The following is an 11,680-nucleotide window of genomic DNA, read 5'->3' as shown; positions in this document are numbered from 1 at the left end:
CTCCTCCTCCTCCGTCTCTTCTTCCTCCTCCTCCTCTGTCTCTTCCTCCTCTGTCTCTTTCTCCTCCTCCTCCTCCTCTTCCTCTTCCTTCTCTTCCTCTTCCACGTCCACGTCCACGTCCATGTCCACGTCCACGTCCACGTCCACGTCCACTTCTACTTCCACCTTCTCTCCTGCCCTCCATTGTGAAAATCACACATCCCATTTGGATTTGACCTGGCTTTATATCCCCATTACTGATTGGGTGCAACACATTACTGATTTGAAACAGGTGTGTTAAATTTTGAGTGCTTGTGTGTTACCGATGACAACAGTGTGTTACTTGTATTTCACTTTTGGGGCTGTGTTGTGCCATTCTGAGTTGAAGTGCACCAAAATGCTACATGTGCTTTTTGAATGACAATGTGTTTACAGTTTTGCACAAAAAGCGATTCCGATTTGCTAGCTGTGTCTAACCACATGAGAAGTGTTTAAAGTTCTACAAACTGTGTGCTTCAATCAATAAAGTGGTTTGTACACTTGCAACTTTGGTTTTGCGAATGGATTTTAGTGTTTTAGCAACTCAGAAATACTGTAATAAACAGATGGAATGTTGTATTAAATGTGAAAGGCACCACTGAAAAAGGAACAACGTTTTATAGTACCGTTCTCTACTTTCTACTCATTATTTTTCAACTAACACAAAGTAATCTGAGTCTTCCCCTATACAGTGCCTTGAGAAAGTTTACACAACCATGCTAAAGGGGATTAAAAAGAGGAATTAAAAAACATCTTTTGGAAATTGATCTTAATGCCCTAATTCAAAAAAGTAGGAACATCTAACCTGTAAGGAGAGCAATTTTCTTTGTTAATGAATATATGTAATATATATGTAATGAAAAATACCCCTCCCACCCACCCATCATTATATACCCTTCACCATACATAGAGACAGGCATGGGGAACTTTCCATAAGATCATCTCTCAATGCAAATCAAACCAGCTATTAAGCTAACTGATATAAAACCATGCCAATCTCTATGTATGGTGAAGGGTATGTGATGATGGGGGGGGGGGGGGTATTTTAATTCCAAAGGCCAAGGGAACTTTATCATTATTATGCATAATATCCTGATCCATGAAATAACTGGCCTTTAATAACAAAAATGTGCCTTCCTCTATGGGAATTTAACATAGGGGGGTGTATTAGGCCCACTGTATTTTAGGAAGAGCATTTATTTCTTTACAATACAATATTCATTCACAAAGATAATTGGTGTCCTTAAACGGTTGTATTTTTTTTTTTAATTAAGTCATTAAGGTCAATTTCCAAAAGATGTTTTTTTATTTCTCGTTTTAATAAACTTTAGCATGGGTGTGTAAACTTTCTCAAGCCACTGTATGTCTATACGATGTGTTCATTGAGGCAGTTGATATTGCGATGACAATGAAAAAACAATATATTGTGAAGCCCCAACACGCACACGCACACGCGCACACCCACACGCACACACACACACACACACACACACACACAGATGCTGTGAAACATGTTCTTATACCAATATCACACAATTGGAGTTGTGTATTATATTAGTTATTGTAATAGGTGCCCAGATAAGGTACAGTATGTATTTTTTTTTGCTGGAGACAACATTAAAGACAACAAGTACTTGCTCGAAAATGTAACGTCAGTTTGCACCACTTGGAGTAGAAGTATTAGTTATGTTGTTTTTCCATTATGACTGACTGTTAAACTGGATAATAAAAACATCCATATCCTCTAAGTAGTATACAGCTGTTAAACCTAGTAAAATATATGTATTTTTCAAAACACTGGTACTGGTTCAGTATGCAGTATCAGCCAAAACACAAGCACATCAAACCAGCACATAACATGTACCCTCTCTCTTTCTCTCTCTCTCACTATCAGACGGTCACCACAGTGGAGATCCCTGGAGCAGCAGTAGTAGCAGCATGAGCCAGCAGGGTTACCATGGCAGCATGCTGGGGGGCGGAAACTCCGCCCACGGCCCCTCGCAGAGCTCCTCCTACTGCGGGATTCACCCTCACGACAGATTGGTGAGCAGTGCTGTCAATCACACACAGGTTCAGGAAGTCACTTTCAGAGATTACATTTAACTGACATACAGACACCTGGGCAAATTCCATGACCCCCATGATATTCAGTAGTCAATAATACAAATGATATTACATGCTGTAAATATGTCAACAGGTCAATATATATGGTAAGTTCTTCTGTCCATGTCTCTGCAGAGCTACCCGTCCCACTCGTCCGCAGATATCAGCTCCAGCCTTCCTCCAATGTCCAGCTTCCACCGGGGGGGAGGGAGCGGAGGCGGGGGAAACCACTACAGCACCGCCTCTTGCACCGCTTCCACCAACGGCACAGAAAGCATCATGGGTAAGATACCGGTGTCTATTTGTATCTTGAAGCAATGAGTAGTTGCTATTGTGTTTCAAAATGACTGCCCCAGGAATAGGTAGTTAGCTTGGTTTCTAGCTCCAGGCTAACTCTTTTCCTAAGGATTTCTAAGCAATGACAACAACACTATGGGCCCGTCCACAAGATACAAGCCTTACGTGTTCATGCACAGCCCCCACCCCTCCTCCATGCAGTTGCTAGTAACCAAGGAGGACACGGAGGATTAAAAAAAAACATAATGGACTCTTCAGAAGAGGCAATTATCTTCACTCAAGTTTCTCAGCGCAGAAGTTGCCTGGCAACACAACTAATTTGGCAATGGCTTGAATATAAGGGATATTCACTTATTACTTATCAAAATACGTTACGCACTAAAGCTTAAACGTCTGTTTTTAAACCATTTTTAAAGGTCCCTTGGCGTGAAAATGTCACTTTTATCCACATTATCCACATAGGCCCCGGCTTTTACTTGACTACCGGTCTTTATTTGATGAATTACGGGAGTGGCGATTCTCTCCGAGCAATTAGTAGTCTGCAGGTTGTCAGGTCAACTTTTGGTATCGCCTCAGCTCGCTTGGAAACACGACTGAGGTGGTACAAAAATGTTTTCTTAATGGAAAACCAAAAAAGGCGAGTAGAGTCGAGGCGTGTCGAGGAGGTATCATGCAGTGGAAAAACGCCATAACAGACATCTATGACCCATTCAGGATCACCTGTAGTCACTTCAGTGATCTCCTGACTTTCTCTCTAGCGCCATCATCTGTTTTTAAACTTTGAACTAACCTGCTAAACCTGCTGACAGTAGTACTTAGCTCAAAGCACAGTAGCACAGCCTCAAAGAGCTGCTAGTATGGCTGTAGACTTGTGTTTATCTATTAACAGTTTGAATGCCTATAGACACAGTATTTTTTTATGAATGTGTGTCGGAGCTGTAGACGTAAACTTCAGACTTGGACTTGAGTCAGACTTACGTCACAAGGATGAGGACTTGACACTTGAAATGGATTTGACTCCTGACTTGGACTTGACTTTGACACTGCCCTCACTCACTTGACTTTTGCTAAAGACGTAAACAAGCTCTGCTGTGTGGAAGCTTTCACTCTTATTAAATATCTTGCATTGCCAGGTCTTCCTCCACAGCATGAACTGCCTGACGAGCAGGTGGCACCTTATACGGCAGCCTCGGCCTCAGTGTGTGAATGTGTGTGAATGGTGAATGGTTCCTGTACTTTCTAAAAGCGCTTTGAGTAGTTGTTGAGACTAGAAAAACTCTAGATGAGAACAGTCCATTTATAATTACATTGGAATGGGAGAAAAATTTGCTTTGGTTTATTGGCATTTCTTTAAACCAATCACAAACTTCTTAGGCGGAGCTTCTGCAAAATAGCCTCAGGAAGGAACTTGTTTTGGTGGAACATGTGTACGTTCAAAAGTTGTTGGATTTACCCTGCAGAGATCTGAGGACCAGGTAACCATAGTCCTCAGAAATCCACCGGAGGTTAGAACGCCAACACAGAGACAGAGAAAGGTGACGGACATCCCGCCGAAATGAAAGACATCCTGCGGAATTTTCGGCAGCACCTGAACGATCACGGAAGTGGAACAGTGTACTCCGTTTTGGCGCAACCTTGACATCCCTGACATACACACACACACACACACACACACACACACACACACACACACACAGTGTGCCATATGGACCCCTTGCTTTGAGAACCATAGAACAAATAGGAAAGCAATAAGAAACAGATTGAAAGTTTGTTTTCATGGGAAGACACGGACCACATTCCACAAAGATATCACACACACACAAACACGCACACACACGAGAGCCCGCGCAGATGAGTGCAAACACAACATGAAGCTAATAAAAACCATGACGCTGTTGTTTAAATAGAAATTTATGAAACACGTGTGTGCACACATGAACCCTTAAACACGAATGCACAGTGTTTACAAACCTTTCTCTCGGGGTGAGTGAACAGCAAACTACAGATTTGTGTCAGTTACAATTGGTATGAAAAATATAACCTTCTTATCAACAAAATGTCAGATCTGTAAAGTCACCTTTCAGTGCCTGCTTGCTAGCTCTACAGTTTTAGATGTGTCTATAATCTGGGGAAAAGGAAAGTGGCCGGAACACATTGAAGTGGATTAATACCACAAAGCGGATAATAAAGGAAGTGCGCCAGGTATAGCCCAATGATAACTTACATCTGTTGTCCTTGAGCATGTATAGCACATCTAACAATAAAAAATGAAAAATTCATAAATACACCTGTGGGACTGGCCAGTGTGTTTAAACACTTGAAGCTGTAGTGCGTAGTTTCTGTCTCCCCCATGAGGTATTCTAAGTAATGTCAACAACACTGTGGGCGTGTCCACAAGATACAAGCCTTACGTGGTCGGCACAGCCCTCACCCCTCCTCCACGCAGTTGCTAGTAGCCATGGTGGACACGGAGGATCAAAAAATATGATGGACACTTCAGAAGAGGTCATTGTCTCCACTCGAGTTTCGGCGTTCAAAAGTTGCAAGACGACACAAAATAAATCCAGAGAGAGTTCTATGATAGTCTTAATTAGCTTTGTAGCAACTCATTTGGCTATGGCTTGAATGTAACGGATGTTCACTCAAATCAAAATGCGTTATGCACTAAAGTTTTAATGTCTGTTTTTAAACCATTTTTTAGCGGTCCCATGGCATGAAAATGCCTCTTTATGAGTTTTTTTGTCATTAATAGGAGTTCCCCGGGCCTGCCTATGGCCCCCCAGTGGCTAGAAATGGTGTTAGGTGTAAACAGAGCCCTCTGCCTTTGAGAAAATGAAAGCTCAGATGGGCCGAGCTGGAATCTTGCACCCTTATGAGGTCATAAGGGGCAAGGTTACCTCCCCTTTCTCTGCTTTACCCACCCAGAGAATTTTGCCTTCCCAGGAGAGAGAGAGACATCATGGCTTTCAAACGAGCAAAGTGGCAGTTGGTTAAGGCCACACCCCCAACCTCAACCTCAACTGGGAACCACTAAGGTCTAAATAAAAGCATCCAAAGAGCACCATGTCGGTGAACATTTAACATTCATTTTAAACCCACTAAGAGTGATATGTTCTCTATTATTTGGGATAACATTACACTTTTTTTTGCTGTAACTGATAAAGAAGTTGGAGCAGATTTTGTTGAGCATTGTTTTGTATTACAGTCTCCCCTCGATGATGATCTTGTTTGTCTTGTTTCACTATAATCAATTAATCGATTAACTGTTGAAACTGTATTGATGATCAAGCATTTTGGACTATTTCATGGACAAATCAAGACACCTGGGGAAGCAACCCTGTCTCCTAAACATTAGACTAAACTGCATTCTCAATTACAAAAGGCTCAAAAGAGCATGTTGGGAAACTATCGGCATTTTAAACACGTGGTTAGCGTTGTGAATTGAGACAGAACATCTTTGTCAGGGCTAGCCAAACAAAAACACAGAAAAACTTCAAAATCAGTTTCATCTTATGAATGCTCTCCTCCTTTGCAGCTATAAGCTCTCATTTATGAAAAAGATTTTCTCCTGCACATGTTCCAAATTATGCGTCAAGTCAGGATGCAAGCGCGTGCGTGCGTGTGTGTGTGTGTGTGTGTCTGTGACAGTAATCCCTTGGATGGTTTACTAGGCCAGTGGTATGGCGTGAGTGAGACATGAGGCTTTAACCCCAAAACATATGCTGCTTCCTGTCTCTCTCTGTCTTCATCCATCTCTTTCTCTCTCTCTCTCACTCTCTCTCTCTCTGTCTCTCTCTCTCTCTCTCTCAGCTTAAAGAAGTCCAGTCCTGCCAATTTTTGTAATGGATTCATTTGCCCTGAAAGGATGTGTTTTCCTGTGTCTATGTGGCGTGCACGTCTCTAACTTGTGTGTGCGAGCGTAAACTTTCCATCTGGGATCTGCTATCAGGAGAGATGAGCTGTGAGCATGTCAGAGTCTCTCTGCTGTGTGTGTGTGTGTGTGTGTGTGTGTGTGTGTGTGTGGGCGCTCATCTGGTCCTGTGAGGTCACTTCCTTCCTCTCTGGCCTCAGTGCTTTTCGAGTGTGTGAAACAGATTTAGTTGTTTTGAAGTCCAGCATTTGCACAAACACATATGGTCAGTCACTTAAAATGGGAACAAATGTAGCTGTAGAATGTCGGTTCCTATTGAATTCCGCCCCTGATTCTTGTCACATTATTTGAGAAGGGTCACACCATCAAATGTTCTGTGTCACCATCTAATTTTACACAACCATGCACTGCTCAATGTATACACTGCTCCACATAAGAGATGCATTGTGATCTGCCGACAGGAGTTTTGAATCAATGTATCGACGTACTGTCCATTGAAAAAAATCCACATGCATACAAAATTTGGATTTCACTTCTTCTACTTCTTGTGTTATTCCCTGCAGTGTTAGAAAGAACAAAGACAGAGTAAAAAGGAAACCAGGCACAAATGATACACAATGTGTGTGTTTGCGAGTGTGTGTGTGTGTGCGTATGCGTGTGCGTGCAAACAAGGACGACAAATCAATTATGAAAGTTAAAGAATTGGATTTGTATGCGAATTAGTGTTAATGAATATGTTTGGCCAATTTGAGTGTGAAACGCATCGTCTGAGTTATCAAAATATGTTGTACAATTCAACAACATCCTTATTTTCAAGAAAACATGCCTCTTTTTCCCGTGTGTGTGTGTGTGTGTGTGTGTGTGTGTGTGTGTGTGTGTGTGTGTCACAGCTAACAGAGCGCCGAGCGCAGCAGCCAGCAGCTCTCAGACAGGAGACGCCTTAGGGAAGGCACTCGCATCGGTAAGTGCAGCGCACACTAACACACACACATTCAAATGTGAGATACCTGTTCGGTATTTTTTCTAATGCAAAAGTATTGTTTCTTTATTTGTCTTTCTATTGTATTTGTCTTTTTTAATATTCTTTTGGAACTTTAGGAGTTGTCATTTATCTCATTTATATTGTTCTACATGCTTCTCTGACTTCTTTATTTTTTATTTTTTACAGATCTACTCCCCAGACCACACGAATAACAGCTTCTCGTCCAATCCTTCCACCCCAGTTGGCTCCCCACCCTCCCTCACAGGTAGCACATGACACTCTCCATCCCATCAGCAGAACCCATACCTCACATGGCAACGGCAGAGCAGACTCAGACTGGAATAGGAATGACACAAATAATTCAACTTTAAACTTAACTTTGACTTGTGTCACATGCTTTGAGACTTGACTTGGACTTGTTTCACATTACTTGAGACTTGACTTGGACTTGTTTCACGTGACTTAAGACTTGACTTGGACTTGTTTCACATGACTTGAGACTTTACTTGGACTTGTTTCACATGACTTTAGACTTTACTTGGACTTGTTTCACATGACTTGAGACTTTACTTGGACTTGTTTCACACAACTTGAGACTTTACTTGGACTTGTTTCACATGACTTGAGACTTTACTTGGACTTGTTTCACACAACTTGAGACTTGACTTGGACTTGTTTCACATTACTTGAGACTTGACTTGGACTTGTTTCACATTACTTGAGACTTGACTAGGACGTGTTTCACATGACTTAAGACTTGACTTGGACTTGTTGCACACGACTTGAAACTTGACTTGGACTTGTTTAAAATGACTTAAGAATGGACTTGGACTTGACTCAAATAATTTCTTAGACTCAACTTCAACTTGTTTCAATTGACTTTAGACTTGACTTATACCTTTGACTTTAACTTGTGATACGTGACAGGAACTCATTTTAAATGACTTGAGACATGACTTGAACTGACTTCAAAAATGTACTTTAGACTTGACTTGAACTGGTTTCAAATAATAACTTAGACTCAACTTAAACTTGTTTTAAATGACTTTCAACCTAACTTGACCTTTTTTTAAATGCCTTAAATGCAGCTCTGGGAAGAAGAGTAAAGGTATTTAGACAAATCCAAAAAGTACACATTTAACCAAAGTTATGAAGCTAGTTTAATTAAATAATTTCAAGGGATTTAATCACTTTGTCTAATATTAGACCATAAAACACATTGCTTGGTTTTCTCTCCCTCCTCTTCCTCTTATTTGCACCAATTACTCCTGCTCACAGCTGATGTTGAAAACGCTCGCTGCTCCTTAAAATGAAAAATGACTTTTCCTAATAATAGTTGTGTCAAATTTGTCTCTAATTGCCGCGGCTACACACACCGTTAGATATTTCTGCGCCCCGCCTTGTGACTGATAGCTTTAATTACGAGCACCACTTCCACAAATCGTTCACAAACCTACCGGCTCTGCAAACACGACCCCCCTCCCCACCCCTCTTCCTTCTCCTCCTCGTCATTATAGCTGCCTCGGATATTGCCCGCTAAACCATAATTGGTGTTTATCATTGTGTCAGACTTACTCCGCTTTTTACAAATTAGAAATGAAGCCTATTAAAGCAAACTACATGCAAATTGATATCCAAGGCTAATTCTGTGAGGGTGTTTTACTGTGTTGGACTTGAAACAATTTCCCCTGGTGTTTAATACATATATTTGTATTTGCACATGAATGTACCCAGGTGATTATTCATTAATTAGCATATGGAAATGAGCATGTAATATGAATAAAGGAGAGGGGAGAGAAGAGATTGTGAGACAAAATGGGAAGACGATTTAAAAAAAAAGAAACAGGAGAAACACGAGCTAATGAGATGAGATCAGAGTTACAAAGGAGAGATCAGCGCTGAGGGCAGATGGAACGTAAGAGGAGGAAAGACGAGCCAATTCCTTTTTTTGCACGCCCAAGCTCGAGACCTATGAAATACAACATTTTTCACCAGTTTTGATCGATTAGCAAATTTACGCACATTCTCTTTATCACAGGCCCTAAAAAATGTGATTACAGTGCAATAAAACAATAATCCTAAGCGATTTCATTAGGGCCTTCGCCCTCGACGATGCCGGCAAGAGGAGAGAAAAGGGAGAGAAAGGTAGAAAAAGGAGGACAAACATAAGGAGTGAAAATAGTGAAATGCTAATAAAAGATGAGGAAGAGAAACAAGTTAAGAAAAACCAGCGACAAGAGGAGAAAAGAGAAAGAACTGTGATTTGATGATGGAATTGGAATCATGAGGAAAACAAGAGGAAACTATTAAAAAAAATTAACCATTGTGCAGCGACATGAAGACTAAGTGCCCTGTCCTTTGCTTGTGATTTTTAAACTGTAAAAAAGTAAAAGTAAGCAAGCTCATAAGCTCCGAGAGCCTCTTCAGTAACTCTTTATTAAATGAAATGATGTACAGCCCTGTACAGAGAAATGTAACATTAAAAAAACAGTCAGAGCTAATGTGACAAAATACTGCCATTATGTCCACAGCTGCCTAGCATTTTAGCGATTAAAATTATCCTGCTTCCGTTACAAATCTGGGGGACCAATCAGAAACTGGCTTATCCACCTGTGTTTTTTTTTTTTTTTTTACATTCAACATGGCGACAACCGAAGCTCAGCCACCCGTTGATGCCGCTGAAGAACCATCAAATTGCGTACAGAGTCATTTGGACATTTGCCGGTTGGTTGTGTAGTAGAAAATAAAAAGCTGACTTCCCAGACTAATGTTCAATATTAAAAGATTGAGCTTGGTCTGGTGACAGACAGACTAGATTTTCTCCATAACGCCCACCTCTACTTTGGACTCTTATCAAATATATTTGGTTTCCATGCACCACCTATTTTTGTGGTTGTGAATTAAAGTAATAGCTACCTTCAAAACTGGGACAAAGAGAACCCAATAGGGTTAGGCTCAGTAGGGTAAGTGATACGGGTGAAATCGGTGCTTTAAATGTTGTCTCACATGTGAAACCCAATAGCTTTTGAAAGGCCTCCGTATACCAGCCCGTCACCACTTCATATTAATGTAAATTCACACACAAGTCGCTGTGTCTGCCTACCAGCTAATGAGACCTGTCGATTCAGATAGGACCCTTCAGAGCGACGGCAAACACAAAAGCAGAAAAGAACAGAGACACAAAGCTTGTTTATTCAGCAAAGGGGACATGCTAATCAACCACTTGTACCTTTTCAAAGACAAAGCCTGATATTAGCATTTCGGCTATGAGATATGAGTTGGTTTGTTTAGTCTTTTCTTCCTCATCTCTCGGTTTATTATGTCCGAGCACCATGGGTGGATACAATGAAACACTCCTTGTGTGTAAAGATGTTTTGTCTGCCATGTGGTGCTACACTGAGTGGTTTCTTTTTTGCGACATATCAAAGAAGAAGAGGTTTAGGCTCTAATCCACACATAAGCTGTGTTTCCATCCACACGTTTTTATCCGAATGAAGTCACATCAAATGAAAAATTCCATAAGGAAACAGTAAAATTCAATGGAATTTTATGAATATCGACTGAAGAGAAATGTGTTCTCATCGGATTTTCTCTTGATTGATATACAGCTATGCGTTAAACGCTGATATATGTCATTTGCCGAATAAATGATGAATTGCGATTAAGTTTTAGTTCATTTTATGGTTGCAACCCGCCACAAAACAAAAATTAAGTTTTAGTTAATTTATGCCCAGTATTTCCTCTCTGTCTGCACATAATGGGGAGTGTCAACAAAGACAGATATCTGTGGACGGACAAGGAGACGAGAGACTTTTTGAATTTAATTTACGAGCAAAATAGAACAACTATGTTAGATAGAAAACATCTAAGAAATGCAATAATTTGCAAAAGGAATTCACAAAGGAACTTGTGAAGGAAATGGGCTACAAAGGTTAGGACAAGTCGTGGGACGTCCTCTGGAGAAAATAGAATGCGCTTAAACAGAGAGACATGTCTCAAAAAAGAGAGTTGTCTCACAGCGGCACATAAGCACTATAAGAACTTGTCCCATATTGATCATGTGTTGGTAGACGGCGCGACCCATTTTGTCTAGAACAACTTTGTTCACTTTGTTGAATGTTCTGCGATTCAGTGCAAAAATGGATGGAAACACCTTAAAATGTCTAAAATCAATCGCATATACCAATGGAACACACACTTTCACCTGCTTTATTAACATGAATTTTTTAACAAACTTCAGATAATTCGATGACAAGTGGATGGAAACTTAGCTCTAGACATCCATCCCTTTTCCGTACACACTTACACACTGTGCAGGGTCGCTGAGGGCTGGAGTGTATCCCAGCTTGCATCGGGTGAGAGGCGGGACACACCCTGAGCAGGTCAGCCGTCTATCACATAACACACAC

The 11,680-nt window shown here is 40.9% G+C and overlaps 1 protein-coding gene across 1 annotated transcript in view; it reads left to right on the top strand.

Moving 5' to 3' along the window:
* Positions 1 to 11,680, top strand: part of LOC117959697 (transcription factor 4-like) — a 256,373-nt gene that overhangs the window by 211,161 nt on the left and 33,532 nt on the right. The window contains exons 11-15 of the mRNA XM_034896975.1: positions 1,913 to 2,061; positions 2,257 to 2,404; positions 7,180 to 7,250; positions 7,458 to 7,539; positions 11,589 to 11,653. Of these exons, the coding sequence (XP_034752866.1) occupies positions 1,913 to 2,061; positions 2,257 to 2,404; positions 7,180 to 7,250; positions 7,458 to 7,539; positions 11,589 to 11,653 (515 nt within the window). The remainder of the gene's footprint in view (positions 1 to 1,912; positions 2,062 to 2,256; positions 2,405 to 7,179; positions 7,251 to 7,457; positions 7,540 to 11,588; positions 11,654 to 11,680) is intronic.

The sequence above is a fragment of the Etheostoma cragini genome, chromosome 16 (genome assembly GCF_013103735.1).
Source record: "Etheostoma cragini isolate CJK2018 chromosome 16, CSU_Ecrag_1.0, whole genome shotgun sequence".
NCBI classification, from domain to species: domain Eukaryota; kingdom Metazoa; phylum Chordata; class Actinopteri; order Perciformes; family Percidae; genus Etheostoma; species Etheostoma cragini.
The sequence above is the reverse complement of the archived record's forward strand: the minus strand, read 5'-3'. Positions and strand labels throughout refer to the sequence as shown.